This window comes from Podarcis tiliguerta (genome assembly GCF_965153285.1).
Source record: "Podarcis tiliguerta genome assembly, chromosome: 3".
Lineage (NCBI taxonomy): Eukaryota > Metazoa > Chordata > Lepidosauria > Squamata > Lacertidae > Podarcis > Podarcis tiliguerta.
In genome coordinates this window covers 6,321,638-6,338,530 of record NC_139536.1, presented here as the reverse complement: position 1 = coordinate 6,338,530, position 16,893 = coordinate 6,321,638, and the positions used below count along the sequence as shown (strand labels likewise).

Here is a 16,893-nt window from a genome sequence, read left to right as displayed (position 1 = left end):
GCCATTGATTCATAAAATGAAAGCAATAATCAATGTACTGTACCATAAAATAAATGAGACAGTATTGTGGATGATAAAAACAAAAAATATTATTTTTTTCCCCTTACCTCCACTGATGATAGTCATTGTTTGGATGGGGGGCTTTTATCCATTTCTGCAGTCACACAATCAATCAATCAGTAGCTGAACTGGGTTCCACACAGTCACAAAAACAAATTAACCGAAAAAGCCACAAAAACGCCAAATAAATAGCAGAAACAAAAGCGCCAAACTTAATCCGTTCCAGAAGTCTGTCTGACTTCTGAAATGTTCAAAAACCAAGGCACAGATTCTGATTGGTGCAGGTGCCCTGGAAACAATAGCCAACAGCTGCATTGGACGTTTAGCTTCCGAAAAACGTTTGAAAACCGGAACACTTACTTCTGGGTTTCTGGTGTTTGAGAACCAAAGTATGTACAAATGCAAATTTAAATCAAGTCCAGTGGGAAAGGGAGGGGGAAAGGCAAGCAAATGGTAGTGCAGGACGGATGCAATTGCACTCGTTTAATTATGGGTTGGCTTTGCGGGTGAGGCCTAAGGGGTTAATCTTCAAGAGTTGGCTGGGCCACTCCATACTCTCTCAATTGCTTTCTCTGCAGGCATTTGGTGCCGTAGAGGCTATTTCTGACCGGGTTTGCATCCACACCAACACCAAAGTGAATGTGGAGATCTCTGCAGAAGACCTGCTCTCTTGCTGCGGCTTTGAATGTGGAATGGGGTAAGTTCTTTTCCTGTGTCTTCACCTTTCAGAACAGCCACCCCCCAGCTCCCTCTGTATCCTGACTATCCAGAATAGCAACCCAAGGCCTTCCTCTGTTTGAGAAGCTGCCCCGTTCGGGAATACAGTTGTACCTTGGTTTTCAAACAGCTTCGTTCTCGGAATGTTTTGCCTCCGAATGCCGCAAGTCAGTGTTCCGGTTTGCGAACTGATTTTGGAAGCCGAACGTCCTCCGTGGCTTCCGATTGGCTGCTGGAGCTTCCTGCAGCCAATCATAAGCTGCACTTAGGTTTTCGAACCTTTTGGAAGTCGAACAGATTCCATTTGACTTCCAACGTATGGCTGTAAACGTGCCCAACATTAGCTCATAGTACCTCTGATCCACTGTACGTCAAATAATTTAAGTATGGGGGAAAGGATAATTAACTTTTACATTAAGTGTCTCTGGGTGTAGGGTGTCAGAATACACCTTTGGGGGCCCACACAGCCCCAAGGATGAGACAAACCTCTCTGGGCGTCTTCCTGGTGTTGCGCAGCTCTGGGACGTCCACAAATCATCAGTCCCGAGGCGCTCCAGCAACACATAGCAGATGCCTATGTGCGCACACACACACTCAGCAGAGATTAGCAGAAACAAAGTGGAAATTGGTGTGCTCATTCTAAGCCCAGGGGTCAGCAAACTTTTTCAGCAGGGTGCCGGTCCACCATCCCTCAGACCATGTGGTGGGCCGGACTATATTTTGAGAAAAAAAATATGAATGAATTCCTATGCCCCACAAAAAACCCAGAGATGCATTTTTTTTAAAAACCACACATTCCACTCATGTAAAAACACCAGGCAGGCCCCACAAATAACCCAGAGATGCCTTTTAAATAAAAGGGTGCATTCTACTCGTGTAAAAACACGCTGATTCCCGGACCGTCCATGGGCCGGATTTAGAAGGTGATTGGTCCAGATCCGGCCCCGGGACCTTAATTTCCCTACCCATGTTCTAAGCCAGCCTTTCTCAACCTGTGGGTCCCCAGATGTTGTTGAACTATGACTCCCATCCCCCCTAGCTAGCAAGGCCAGAGCTCAGGGATGATGGGAGTTGTAGTCCAACAACATCTGGGGACCCACAGGTTGAAAACCACTGGTTTTATTAACCAGTATATACAGGACAAAGTGATCATGGCGTCCTCTCTCTTCAGCTCCGAGAGAGAACAGAAAGTAAAAAAGTAAAAAAGCACAACAGAGCGGAAGAGAGAAGGCTAGCTTCCGTTCTCAGGCTTCCCAGGCCTAGAAAGAATCACAGACATGTGATGTAACAGTCACACATCAGCGACGGAGGAGTGAAATGCTAACATGGGACAGAAAATGGTGTGCAATCAATGGCTGTTGCAAAAGACTCTGTTATCCACCAACCTGGTCCTGCAGTCCTTTGAAAGGATGTTGGCTAACAGATTGAGGCTGAATCCTGACAAGACAGAAGTGCTGTTTTGGGGGGACAGGAGGCGGGCAGGTGTGGAAGATTCCCTGGTACTGAATTGGGTAACTGTGCCTCTGAAGGACCAGGTGCGCAGCCTGGGAGTCATTTTGGACTCACAGCTGTCCATGGAGGCGCAGGTCAATTCTGTGTCCAGGGCAGCTGTCTACCAGCTCCACCTGGTACGCAGACTAAGACCCTACCTGCCAGCAGACTGTCTTGCCAGAGTGGTGCATGCTCTAGTTATCTCTTGCTTGGACTACTGCAACATGCTCTACGTGGGGCTACCTTTGAAGGTGACCCGGAAACTGCAATTAATCCAGAATGCGGCAGCTAGACTGGTGACTGGGAGTGGCCGCCGGGACCACATAACACTGAGAGATCTGCATTGGCTCCCAGTACGTTTCCGAGCACAATTCAAAGTGTTGGTGCTGACCTTTAAAGCCCTAAACGGCCTTGGTCCTGTATACCTGAAGGGGCGTCTCCACCCCCATCGTTCAGCCAGGACACTGAGATCCAGCACTGAGGGCCTTCTGGCGGCTCCCTCATTGCGAGAGGTGAGGTTACAGGGAACCAGACAGAGGGCCTTCTCGGTAGTGGGCCCACCCTGTGGAACGTCCTCCCTTCAGATGTCAAGGAAATAAGCAGCTATCCTATCTTTAAAAGACATCTGAAGGCAGCCCTGTTCAGGGACGTTTTTAATATTTAATGCTGTACTGTTTTTAACACTTGATTGGGAGCCGCCCAGAGTGTCTGGGGAAGCTCAGCCAGATGGTCGGGGTATAAATAAATAAATAAATTATTATTATTGGCCCACCTACGTTGGTTTGCTCTGCAAATCTTCTTGCAGGCCTCCAGTTAAAACCACCCCTGCCTTTATTTCCCCCACGGATCTTCGCCATAGCATTGCATAAATCGCTGCTTCCTTGCAGGTGTAATGGAGGCTATCCTTCAGCGGCCTGGAAATATTGGACGGAGAAGGGTCTGGTGTCTGGCGGCCTTTACGACTCCCACGTGGGTGAGTTTGTCTCCTGTAGCATCACAGAAAAGTGGGTTTTGCTGGCGCTGCATATCGGCCCGCCATTGCCAGCCCTCCATCCCACCTTATCTCGTTGTCCTACACCTATGTGGGCATACACACAAATGCCCACTTGTGAATCAGAGGCACGCTGCCTCCATCCACTGGAAGCAGTAAACTGGGTTTAGTGCTGCCAGGGAGTTGACGGTGGACCAGAAATTCAATTTGCAGTAGATGGTTGGCTTGGGATTCCCTGTGTTGGGGGGGATGTTTGAGAGTTTTGTATGTGGAACAAAATTAAAAAAATCCTTCCAGTAGCATCTTAGAGACCAACTAAGTTTGTTATTGGTATGAGCTTTCGTGTGCACGCACACTTCTTCAGATATGTGGAAGAGATTGTGAAGGATGTTTTTGGAAGATTATGCTTATTGACTTATTTATTTCTGAAAAGTTAAACATGGCTTGTTTGTAATAAAAACAGCTGCAACTCAAAGCTGTTGACGAAGAGAATGGGATTATATTGTGTCATTGGTAGAAAGAATCCTTTAAGAAACTTTCAGAAGATAAAAGTCAGCAATAAACTAGAAGCAGATTATAAAACAGAGCATCTGCCTCCTTTTGGCTTTCTGCCCAGCTGCTAAAAGATTCCTGTTCAGGATGGATTTTGGAGACATCCGTGGCTTTTAAGTTCCTGTATACAGCCTTGTGTGAAAACTGTTCCGCTGGTATAAGAGTGATTTAAATGTACGGGGTGGAAATGGCCATGGTTTCATTTCCCTTTTAATTTTGCAACTGGCTACTTTAAAAAAATAATAATCAGGAAGTCAGGGGATATGCATGCCTTAAAGGAAATAGTTCTGTTCTGCCGTTTCCTGCAAAAAAGAAAGTCACATTGGGGCCTGAATTGTGGAGCAGGAACAAAATTATGCAGATGTGCGTGTTTTATTTTTGACTGGAGGATATGTTGGTGTCCCAGCTGCAGGGTCTCTGGCCCTATGACCCCCTGGATGGAATTTGATTTTTGTATTTTTGCTCCTGCCCCAACAGGCTGCAGGCCGTACTCTATCCCTCCTTGCGAGCACCACACCAACGGAACCCGACCCCCTTGCACCGGGGAAGGGGGCGAAACCCCAGAGTGCACGAAAAAATGCGAAGACGGCTATTCTCCATCCTACAAAGAGGACAAGCACTACGGTAACAGCATTGCTTCTTGGCAAAGGCCAGCAATAACGATGCAGTTCTTTGTCCCCTGGTTTGAAATATAAAAGACACAGCACAGAAGGAAAAAGGGATGGGGAGGGTAGAGGAAGTAACACCAAGGTCAGGCACCACTCGTTCGTGGTTAACAAGAGTTCTTGTAATTACCTGGTGGAATAGAACGAATTAAAGGAAAAGCAAATTAAAAATGCTTGTGTTTCAGCAGAGGCAACAAAGCAGCCCTGCTTCCCTTTGTCTCCTTTTGGCACAGACTGATGGAATCTTTAAAAGGCTGTTTGCATTGCATGCTCAGGGCTGCAAGCTTTAAAGGGCTGCAATTTAACTCTGTGTCTTGTTTTAGAATCCAGAACAGACACCCAGGGCAGCCTGTTTGAAATAGCAGCCCTAGAAAAGCAATCTGATTAATGTGGACAGGTTTTTAATTATGACGAAGCCTGCAGTCTTAGGACTTTACATTTAATCTAATGCTTAAGATATGTCCCCTTTGGGGATGCAATTCTGCCATAAAGGGACCCCTGACCATTGGGTCCAGTTGTGGCCGACTCTGGGGTTGCGGCGCTCATCTCGCTTTATTGGCCGAGGGAGCCAGCGTACAGCTTCCAGGTCATGTGGCCACCATGACTAAGCCACTTCTGGCGAACCAGAGCAGGGCACGGAAATGCCGTTTACCTTCCCGCTGGTGCGGTACCTGTTTATCTACTTGCATGCATGCTTTCGAACTGCTAGGTTGGCAGGAGCTGGGACTGAGCAACAGGAGCTCACCCCGTCGCGGGGATTCGAACCGCCGACCTTCTGATCGGCAAGCCCTAGGCTCTGTGGTTTAGACCACTGCACCACCCGTGTCTGCCATGGTGAGCAGCTCTTCCTAAAGGCAGTTCATAGGCCAGGGCTGTGACTTCATCATCCCTGGGGTCATTGGCTACACTGGTTAGGACTGACAAGCAGGGGAGGTTATAGTCTTGGCATCCTGTCCTGTTCTTCAAAGTGTGTTTCTAGTCCCTATGATTTAAACAAGGCCTGAGGATGCCTCCTCAGGAAACCACAGCTCGAATCCCAGCTGGGCACCTGGGGTCAAGCAGAGGGAAGGTGGGAACTCTACAAATCTGATTTTGATTTTTTTTAAATGCTTTGAATTCTTGCTGATTTGGAGGTTGCCTCTGTTGAATTGTTTCTTTAAATGTAAAGGTTCATCATTGTTTCACCCGATGTGTATATCTTTAAGGGGCCAGAGCAAAATAACGAGATCCATCTTTACAGCTGTGGAACATAGCAGGTGCTGCTGAGTTGCATTGATTAAGCTGTGTCAGCATTTGGGTGTAGTATATAAGGAGCAGCACCTTGCTCTCCCATTCCCCTGGGGGATGGGTTGGTGGTTGGGTCTGGTTTGTTGTTGATGTATTTAGTGTAAATGGGGTTTTTGTTTTTGTAATTAAAGCCTTGTTTAAGTTATTTTTTAGTCCCTTTTTAATGCATGGTCTCCCCAGCAAGCTCTCTGCAGCGCTACCATACTGCAGAAAGCCAACAGCCTCCTCTTCTCTCCGCAGGTGTGACTTCCTACGGTGTGCCCCCCAACGAGGATATGATAAAGGCTGAAATTTACAAGAACGGGCCGGTGGAAGGAGCATTCGTCGTTTACTCAGACTTCCTCATGTACAAGTCGGGTAAGGCTATTGTTTTTTTTAATTATTTCTGAATAAATTGCCTGGCGCTTTAACTCTTACAGCAGGGATAGGCCCTTTGGACCTCTCTGCCTGGCCCCTGGGAGTCTGTTCGGGCCACACTTCTTCCCTAGAAGAAAAGGCGAACGAGTAAACCCTCCACAAATATGGAGTGAAGTCCTTAAGGTGGTTGGATGGTGCCTTGCACACCTCCTTCTGGAAACTCCTGGAACCAAACCATAGCTGTCAACCTTCCCTTTTTTTGCGGGAAATTCCCTTATTCCTGCGCCATTTCCCGCTGATTCCCGCTGCTATCCCGGATTGTTAGATATCCCATAGACTGTCCCCGGGACAAGTGAGGCTGCTGATCCCTTATTTTCAAACCTGAAAGTTGATAGCTATGCTTTCCTTTCCTTTGTACCATATCAGCGAGGCCGAGCGGGTGGGTCTTGTTGTCTGGGTAGCCCAGGACCTCCATACACACTGCCCAAGCTAACCCAGCACTTCGACTTCACCCCTGGAGGCGCGCTCCATTGTCTTTCGAGACGGACTGATGCCAACATCAACAACATCTGTGCAGTTGCTCCATCCCATGTCCCTTGCTCATTTTGGTTTTTAGATGTAGTTAGTCTATGCTGGTCCCATGGGTTACCCGAGAGGCAAGGTCCAAGTCTGGTCCGTGGTCAAAGGTGCAATGTGGAGGCAGTCTGTAGAAGATGAAGCTGGGAGGGCAGGGAGTTGGGTGAAGTAAGGAACAGGCTTGCAAGCAGGGAGCCAGGGCAGGTCAGGAGCTCAGGCAGGAAAGCAGGACATGGTTCAGACAGAAACTAGCAACCAACAATGTTGTTCCCGCAACCTGGGACTGGGGCTGGCTGGCTTTTATCTGCCCCGAGGCACAGGGCAGCCCTGATCCTCTGGTGACTCGCCTCTCCTGACCTGGAGGCGAGCACTCCTCTTGCAGGAACTTAGTTCCCTCCGCCTCTCTGCCCTGAGCCTCTGCAGCTCAGGAGAGGCTGGAGGGTTACCGGACACAGAGGCAACCTCAGCTTCCTCTGACGGGGCCGAGAGTGGAGCACCTGCAGGCAATGGGTCCTCCATCACCTCAGGAGCCAGAGCAGACTCAGCTGGTGCCTGCACCTGAGGATCCAGCACAGGGGAGGACCCTTCAGGCTCAAGCCCCAGCCCTGGCTCAGCTGGTTCTGGAGGCGGGGAATCCTGTGCAGGCTGGGATCCCTCAGGTTCAGCATCCGAGTCCGAATCCCAGGCCATCACACAGTCACTTTCTTCCATCATTGCAGGCGTATATCAACATGTCTCTGGAGAGCAAGTTGGCGGCCACGCGATCCGAATCCTCGGCTGGGGCGTCGACAACGGCACTCCCTACTGGCTGGCTGCAAACTCCTGGAACACCGACTGGGGTGAAAATGGTAGGTGGGCAACTTGCGGGGCCCTGGCTTCTTCAGGTGATAACTTGCTGAGTGGCTGGGCTGTGTCTTTGCAGGAGAAAAAGGGTCTTTCATATCTTTGTATACTGTTTGGTGCCAAGGCTGTCGTGAAAGCATCTGACACTCAGCTTGATTGCAATCCAAAAAGGGCCAGATTTGATGAAGTGAAGGGCCATGAAGGCCGACCAACGTTGTTGAGCTTTTTTTAGAATAATCAACAATTTACGCTAGTAAGACTACAAGACGCTAGTAAGACTACAAGACGCTGATGCCACTCCCTCCTCACAGGCTCTGGACCTGGTGTCTTCCATGGCGACACTAGGGCTCTCCCAGTTTGTTTCGGGCCCCACACATCAAGCAGGCCACACGCTGGATTTGATCTTTGGGGCCGGTATAGATGTGATCATGTTTCCTTCGATGAAGGTGCCATGGTCTGATCACTACGCTCTGAAAGCCAGGATTGATGTTCCACCCCCACCCCGCTTAGGTGGCGAGCCGATTTGGGCTCGCCCGCAGAGGCTGATGGACCCTGATAGATTCCGCCAAGCCTTGCGGGACCTTGCTCCCCCTGGCGACTCATTGACTGAGCTTGTTGAGGGCTGGAATACCCAGCTCCTGGCAGCCATCGATGAGATCGCACCTAAGCGCCCTCTGCGACCCCGCAGAAACCGGGCTCCCTGGTTTACCGAGGAGCTCCGGAAAATGAAGCGGGACCTCAGACGGCTAGAGCGAGTATGGCGGGGTGCCCGTGACGGAGCTTCAAGAACATCTTATAGGGTTTTTATGAAAACCTATGAGATGGCAGTGAAGGCCGCTAAGAAGTTCTACTTCTCGGCCTCCATTGCATCCGCTAGCTCTCGCCCGGCGCAATTATTTAGTATAATTCGGTCTTTAACATCCCTTGAAGGACAGCCAAATTTAAATAATAATTTGACACACAGCTGTGAGGCATTTGCGAGCTTTGCGGAGAAGGTCCTGTTGCTCCGCCATGACCTCCCTGCCAATTTGGATACAATAAAGGAACTGGAGGCCCCTCGACTGTCCTCGGGTCCAGTATTGGACCACTTTGACCGGATATCCCCAGCCGATGTGGACAGACTCCTCCGAGCTGGAAAGCCCACTACTTGTCCTCTCGACCCGTGCCCGTCCTGGCTGATTAGAGCGTGTCCAGACGAGGTGCGGGCCCCCCTGGGGGATATCATCAATTTGTCCCTTGGCACCGGGACATTCCCAGGGGAACTGAAGGAGGCAGTGGTGCGCCCGCTCTTAAAGAAAACATCATTAGATCCCTTAGATCTATCCAATTACCGCCCGGTTTCGAATCTTCCATTCCTGGGTAAGGTGATTGAGAGAGCGGTTGCTGAACAGCTTGGTAGGTTTCTGGATGAAACATCGGCTCTGGATCCATTCCAGTCCGGCTTCCGCGCTGGTCATGGGACCGAGACGGCTCTGGTCGCCCTAACAGATGATCTCCGCAGGCAGCTGGATCAAGGCGGGTCGGGGCTGCTGATTCTTCTAGACCTGTCAGCAGCCTTCGACATGGTCGATCACGAACTCCTGGACCACCGCCTTGCCGACGTGGGGATCCAGGGCACAGTCCTTCAATGGCTGCGCTCGTTTCTCTCCGGTCGGGGACAGAGGGTGGCGCTTGGGGGGGAATTGTCATCCCGCCACTCCTTGGTGTGTGGAGTGCCCCAGGGTGCGATACTCTCCCCGATGCTTTTTAACATCTTTATGCGCCCCCTCGCCCAGCTTGTCCGGAGTTTTGGGCTGGGCTGCCATCAGTATGCTGATGACACCCAACTCTATCTGTTGATGGATGGCCACCCTGACTCGGCCCCAGACACACTGACCAGATGCTTGGAAGCTGTGGCTGGATGGTTACGTGGGAGCCGGTTGAAGCTAAATCCTTCGAAGACAGAGGTCCTGTGGTTGGGACGGGACGATATGGGATTGAGGGGGCAACTCCCATCTCTAGCGGGGGTGCAATTAGTGCCAGCACCGTCCGTTAAGAGTTTGGGTGTAATCTTCGACACCTCCCTCTCCATGGAGGCGCAGATTGCAGCTATAACAAAGGCGGCATTTTTTCATCTCCGCCAAGCTAAGCAGTTGGCTCCTTACCTCTCTCGCCCTGACCTAGCCACTGTGATCCATGCGACGGTCACCTCCAGACTGGATTATTGTAACTCGCTCTACGTGGGGCTGCCCTTGAGACTGACCCAGAAACTCCAGAGGGTGCAGAATGCCGCAGCGAGACTCCTTACAGGGTCTTCACTGCGAGATCACATTCATCCGGTGCTATACCAGTTGCACTGGCTCCCGGTGGAGTACAGGATCAGGTTTAAGGTGCTGGTTTTAACCTTTAAAGCCCTATACGGCCTAGGACCCTCGTACCTACGGGACCGCCTCTCCTGGTATGCCCCACAGAGAAACCTACGCTCATCAAATAAAAACATCCTGAAGGTCCCAGGCCTCAGAGAGGTTAGGCTGGCCTCAACTAGAGCCAGGGCTTTCTCGGCTGCGGCTCCAATCTGGTGGAACGCTCTGTCACAAGAGACTAGGGCCCTGCGGGACCTGACATCTTTCCGCAGAGCCTGCAAGACAGAGTTGTTCCACCAGGCCTTTGGTCAGGTCCCAGCCTGACTCCCTCCTCTGGCAACCTGCACAGAATTTTGCTCAACGGTTGCCATTAATTTGACCTTAATTAATTTTTATAATGGAATGTTTTTAGAATGTTTGATTATTTGATTGTTTGATTATTTAATTGTTGTTAGCCGCCCTGAGCCCGGCTTCGGCTGGGGAGGGCGGGATATAAATAAAATTTATTATTATTATTATTAAGGGGAAATATATGAAATATTGCAAAGAATAGAAAGAAGAGAGACATTAGTTATGATATTTAAATGTAACAGTGAAAGTCGGAAATGTGAATTAAGTGAAAAGATTGGAAAATTTTCAGATGTGATTGATGGAAGTCAAAAAAACATTGTATAAGATATAAAAGTATGTTTAATAATTGTTGAAAATCTTACGTTAAAAAACATATATGAAATAAATTACCACAGGGGCCAGATTAAACCGACCAACAGGCCGGTTCAGGCCCCCGAAACAGACTTTGGACATGCCTGCCTTATGCAAATCATAGCAGTCAGGAATTGTTAAAAGGCAGCTTCTGTGTCCCATCTCGCTTGCACAAAAACGCTCCAGGGTTTAAAAGGTTGCTTCTCTTTGCCTAGCTGAGAGCTCTCAGGCTTGGAGACCCTTCACTAAGGCATTATTCTTCTCCGTTCCTCCTAGGCTTCTTCAGAATTCTCCGTGGGGAGGACCACTGTGGAATCGAATCCGAGATTGTCGCTGGCATCCCTCGGACCAGCCAGTACTGGAAGCAGCTGTAAAACCTTTTTTCTTGAATCCAGCCAATTAGCCCTTCTGCAAATAATCAATTGATCGTACCTGTGGAGAAAATAAGCGGCCGGGGTTGCGAAAGTTTCATGCAAGACATTTTAGACTTTGGCTTTTTTTATTTTTATTATTAAAGCTTTTGGATAATTTTTTGTTTTTAATTGTGTTGCGCTGCTCCCTCTGGCAAAGTCTGCCTTTGAGCCGAGAGGCACGTGGCTTGGGTTCGACACAAAGCCTTCCTGGGCTGCCAGCGACAGACAATTTGCAGAGCTGAATTTGGGGAGTCTTCCAGCACAGGTGGAAGCGAATGCAGCCCCCATTCATTCCTTTACCACCTCAGTGATGATAATCTGAAACGTCTTCTTCCAAGCCTTAATTGCAATAATCCTCCGGAATTTCTCTTGAGTTGCTGCAGAGCCAATACAGTTGATCCAACGGCCTTGGCTGCTGTCTCCCAGTGCCAAGAGGTTAAAAGGGTATGTTTCCCTAGCCGCCTTCCTCCATCTCAACATGCTCCTAAATTGGGTAGGGGGAAAGTGAGGAGGTTTCAGAGGCCCATGGCATTATTTCTGAACCGACCCAGCCCCAAAAATGTGACAGACAGCCAAGCGCTCCTCCTCCTCCTCCTCTGTTGCAATCTCCATGTGAAATGTTGTTTGATTTATTTTAATCTGGCTTTATTGGATTACCACGCCATCATGTTCGCTGGTGCCTGAAAGCCAGCTTACAATTATAATTGCATTTAACAGCGGCAGGAGGGACTGACTCTGCCTTTGTTTCGTTTTTAAATTAAGATGTTAAGTGATGACACTCAATTTTTTTTAAATCACTATTCTGTTAGGAGAGCTGGGCTTGTGCATGAGCAGCTGGTAGTTACATAAAGAACAAACCTATTTTTGCTATTTCAAATTACCAAGTTGTGTTTTTACGGAAATGAACTTAAAGCATGCAGCCAGCAGTTGGGAATAAGACAGATACACTCATCTTCCTCATTTCACTAGCTTCCAACTCGAAATACCACCTCACCCCCTTTTTGCATTTGACAAGAACCATGTATTACAATCGGCTGCTGTTGCAATCACAAGATTTGTCAATTTGTCTCTTCTCTCTACAATAAAGGCCTCATTACCTGGCTATATAGTAAGTTCTTATTCTTCCTCATTGCCTGGCTATATGGTAAGTTCTTAATTCTTCCCCCTGGTGGCCAGAAATGATTTTGTGTTTTCCTGGGTATGTATTATGCAGCGGTACTGGGGGTAAAAGTTTTAGGCTTCCTGGTCTTGTGTGCCTGCCTGCCTGCCTGCCTGCTTGCTTAGCTACTGCTGGTGGAGAAACTGGTGTGATGATAAACCCCAACCTTACTATAGAGCTCCATATACAAAATGCTGTACTTTTGAAGCACGTTCATTCCCTCAAGGAATTCTGGGTGCGGGTAGCTGGGGACTGTAGCTCTGTAGGAGCCAAACTACAGTGCCCAGAATTCTTTGAGGCTAAGAACGTGCTTCAGGCCTGAATATTAGAGCTGCTATTTTGGGAGGGGGCGGCTGCATACATTTTCAGGTTTTTGAACCACATTGCACTCGGAAGGGTGGAGTCTGTTTGGTATGAACTAGGCCAGCTTTTGACCAACTGGGCCTTCTGCAGTTGTTTCGTACCACAATTCCAGTTGTGATGGCTGAGCCCAGTTGGAACTGTGGCCCAAGACATCTTAAAGGTAAACGGATCCCTGACAATTAGGTCCAGTTGTGGCTGACTCTGGGGTTGCGGCGCTCATCTCGCTTTATTGGCCAAGGGAGCCGGCGTACAGCTTCCGGGTCATGTGGCCAGCATGACTAAGCAGCTTCTGGCAAACCAGAGCAGCGCATGGAAACACCGTTTACCTTCCCACCGGAGTGGTACCTATTTATCTACTTGCACTTTGACGTGCTTTCGAACTCCTAGGTTGGCAGGAGCTGGGTCAAAGCAACAGGAGCTCACCCTGTTGCAGGGATTCGAACCGCCGACCTTCTGATCGGCAAGTCCTAGGCTCTGTGGTTTAACCCACAGCGCCACCCACGTCCCTCCAAGACATCTTAGAGGAGCCCCAAATTCATCAAAGGCCAAGCAATCTGATCAGAGTCATAGAATCCTAGTAGGAAGGGACCCCGAGGGTCATCTAGTCCAATCTCCTGCGATGCAGGAATTTCTGCTAAAGCATCCCTGACAGATGGCCACCCAACTTCAGCTCTGTCAGAAAGTTCTTCCTCTTGTGCAAGTCTATTGACAGTTGCGGTGAAGAGCATAGCATCTAGATCAAGGGAAGTAATAGTGCCACTGTATTCTGCTCCGGTCAGACCTCACCTGGAGTACTGTGTCCAGTTCTGGGCACCACAGTTCAAGGAGGACACTGACAAACTGGAACGTGTCCAGAGGAGGGCAACCAAAATGGTCAAGGCCTGGAAACGATGCCTTATGAGGAACGGCTAAGGGAGCTGGGCATGTTTAGCCTGGAGAAGAGGAGGTTAAGGGCTGATATAGCCATGTTCAAATATATAAAAGGATGTCACATAGAGGAGGGAGAAAGGTTGTTTTCTGCTGCTCCAGAGAAGCAGACACTGAGCAATGGATCCAAACTACAAGAAAGAAGATTAGGAAGAACTTCCTGACAGTAAGAGCTGTTCGACAGTGGAATTTGCTGCCAAGGAGTGTGGTGGAGTCTCCTTCTTTGGAGGTCTTTAAGCAGAGGCTTGACAACCATATGTCAGGAGTGCTCTGATGGTGTTTCCTGCTTGGCAGGGGGTTGGACTCGATGGCCCTTGTGGTCTCTTCCAACTCTATGATTCTATTCTATGATTCTATGAAAAGACTTGAAATCTCTCTCCTGGCTGCTTTTAGGTTTCAACTTCTGTTTCTGATCCACAATCTGTTTGTTCCTTCCCAACTATGCTCATTAAGCAATGACCACTTCAGCTTTTAGGTTGCGTTCTGCAGCACCACAATCTCTGATCAGTGTAAGATTCCAGGGGTTCCAGATGTTTACCAAGGGTTTTGTTTCCTGGAAAGGAGGGACTGCAAAACTGGCATCTTTAGGATGCAGTATATTGTTTATTCACATGTGACATAGGTAACTTCCTTTCTTATTTGAATAAGCCATACTTAGGGGTCATAAATACAGTGGTGCCTCACAAGACGAAAAGAATCCGTTCCGCGAGTCTCTTCGTCTTGTGGTTTTTTTCGTCTTGCGAAGCAAGCCCATTAGCGGATTAGCGCTATTGGCGGCTTAGCGGGCTTAGCGGATCAGCTGATAAGCGGCTTAGCGGATCAGCTGTTAAGTGGCTTAGCGGCTTGGGGAAAAGGGGGGAAAAGGAAAAAAAACCCCGCAGGAACTCGCAAGACATTTTCGTCTTGCGAAGCAAGCCCATAGCAAATTTGTTTCGCGAAGCACCTCCAAAACCGAAAACCCTTTTGTCTAGCGGGTTTTCCGTCTTGCGAGGCATTCGTCTTGCAGGGCACCACTGTAATGGTCCTTGCCTGGCTAATTCAGCAATGGGGTTGCTTTTTTTATTTTATTTTTATTAAATGTTTTATGGGGTTACAAAAGAACGCGATTGTGTCTATTTTCAGATTGTAAAGTCTACAGATCAGTTATATTTGATGTGAGACATTTGATGTTGTATACAGGGATGCGGGTGGCGCTGTGGTATAAACCACAGAGCCTCTTGGGCTTGCAGATCAGAAGGTCGGCGGTTTGAATCCCCCTGATGGCGTAAGCTCCCTTTGCTCTGTCCCAGCTCCTGCCAATCTAGCAGTTTGAAAGCACACCAGTGCAAGTAGATGAATAGGTACCACTGTGGCAGGAAGGTAAACGGCGTTTCCGGGCGCTCTGGCTTCCATCACGGTGTCCCGTTGCACCAGTAGCGGTTTAGTCCTGCTGGGCACACGACCCGAAAAGCTAGCTGTGGACAAACGCTGGCTCCCTCAGCCTGAAAACGAGATGAGCACTGCAACCCCATATAACCGTCCAGGGGTACTTTATCTTTACCTTAATACAGTATAAGGTTTGGGGAGAACAGTGTGTGGGGGCGGGTGGTGGAAATCTATTATTTTAACCCTTGCTGGATCCAGGAATTAGAAGGCACTCTGGCATCATGCAGCCCAACACACACAGACACAAACTTTCAACACTAGAAAAAGCTTATAGCATTGTAGACCTGGAAGGGACCCTAGCGGTCAAATAGTCAAAAACCCCTGCCACAGGAAGGTTGGTCTTCCACCAAAGGTCTTTTAGTGGCTCCTTGCTGCATGCGTCAAATGTACAAAGCAAAGCAGAGACACTCCTCTTTAAAGACAAGCTGTCATTTCCTCTTTCTTGGTCCGTGTGTTGTGGATGCTAACACAACCACAACTCATGCCCAAGAGAGGAGCCCATAGGAGGCTTGTGGGGCAAACATGGGAATTTGCTTTTATGTACGGTCAGAGCAATTTGGTCCATCTGGCGAAGTGTTGCACACACGGGTTTTCTGCATGTGAAGTAGATGCTTTATCGCAGGGTTAGGAAGCTGGAAATAGGTGGGTTTTTTTGTTTTTTAGCAAAGATCTATAGCACCCATGGAATTACTAGATGGGTGAGTGTGAACAGCAGGATCTCCCAAGCACTGCAACATTTTGTTGCAGGTGCAGCTTAGCCTGGATATGATACAAATGCAGGTGCCCTGTTGGAAAAGTTCAGTGTTTGCCTGACTCAGCAATCTTCGCGCAGACGAGACAGTCAACAAACTCTACTCCGAAGGTTAAATTTATTGGCCTCCCCCTGCCCTTCCCAGGAGATATAACTCAAGCCCTAAGCTGCAAGATGTTCAAAGGGCAACCGCCCCCCCTGATATCATCAAGTGACTGGTTCTTGCAAATCTATGTAACACAGCAACTTTCTTCCCCCTTAAAAAATGCTTGAGTTCTACACTATTCAAGAATATGGAATATTTGGCAAACTAATCAGAGCGCTCTCAAGCAAAGCTGCAGCCGTCCCAAGTTTTGTCAAAAACCAAATATTGAGGGGACCCATATTTTGCAGACTCATTATTTTTTTCTTTTGGAAAGATGGAAAGTGGCTCCCGTCCCCCATGGAAAACACATGCACACAAACACAGACATTAAGCATAAAATGGATCAGAGCCAGGATAGCTATGGTTCAGAGTACTGAAAGAGGGCTTCCTCTAGCGTAGGCCTGGGGCACCTGTGACCAGCCAATGCTGCTGGCTTACAAGTCTCAAGTGGCCATGTTGGCAGGGAAAGATAGGAGCTAGGAGTCTGCATCTAGGCCACAGGTTTGCCAGGTCTACTTTGGAGCAGCCTTCCCTAGCCTGATGCGTTCCAGATGTTGTGAATGGCAACACCATCAGCGCCAGCCAGGGCAGCTGCAATCCGAAACATCTGGCATGGACCAGGCTAGGGAAGGCTGCTGTAGAGGAAATGGGCCAGGAAGTGAAGATGCAAAGCAGAAGTTCCTTTCCAACTATGCTCATTAAGCAACAACTGTGGTTGTGGAATAACCAAGAATATCTATATTTGGTGCTGCTTTTTAAAAAATAAATAAATTGGGGCTGTTTTGACCACATGTACTGAACAGAAAAGCAGCTCCTGGCCTAGGAATGATGGTGCATTCTACTGATTGTCCCCAATATATTTTCATTAAAGGGCCCCATCTCAGCAGCCTGGCCTCAGCATTTTTTGAGAACACACACAATAGACGTTCTTCTCCAAATAAGAGGTGATTAAGAAAGACTGGTCTAAAGCGTTCTCTGCCTTGGTCTCCCAGATGTTGTTGGACTACCGCTCCCATCATCCATGACTGCTGGCTATGGATCATGGGAGTTGTAGTCACAACAACGCCTGGGAACCTCAAGCATCTTAGAACAAAGCCAGTTGCAGGATCGAAAGCAAGTGAGCCTGC

The 16,893-nt window shown here is 48.6% G+C and overlaps 2 protein-coding genes across 3 annotated transcripts in view; one reads left to right on the top strand and one right to left on the bottom strand.

The window, feature by feature from the left end:
- Positions 1-12,098, top strand: part of CTSB (cathepsin B) — a 30,740-nt gene extending 18,642 nt beyond the window's left edge. For both annotated transcript variants that reach the window (XM_083432771.1, XM_083432772.1), the window contains exons 5-10: positions 639-757; positions 3,156-3,241; positions 4,289-4,435; positions 6,004-6,120; positions 7,416-7,544; positions 10,860-12,098. In XM_083432771.1, the coding sequence (XP_083288897.1) occupies positions 639-757; positions 3,156-3,241; positions 4,289-4,435; positions 6,004-6,120; positions 7,416-7,544; positions 10,860-10,957 (696 nt within the window). In that variant the 3' untranslated portion in view covers positions 10,958-12,098. The remainder of the gene's footprint in view (positions 1-638; positions 758-3,155; positions 3,242-4,288; positions 4,436-6,003; positions 6,121-7,415; positions 7,545-10,859) is intronic.
- The window catches only part of BLK (BLK proto-oncogene, Src family tyrosine kinase), an 819,573-nt gene that overhangs the window by 572,481 nt on the left and 230,199 nt on the right, over positions 1-16,893 (bottom strand). The gene's annotated exons all lie outside the window — the stretch shown is intronic.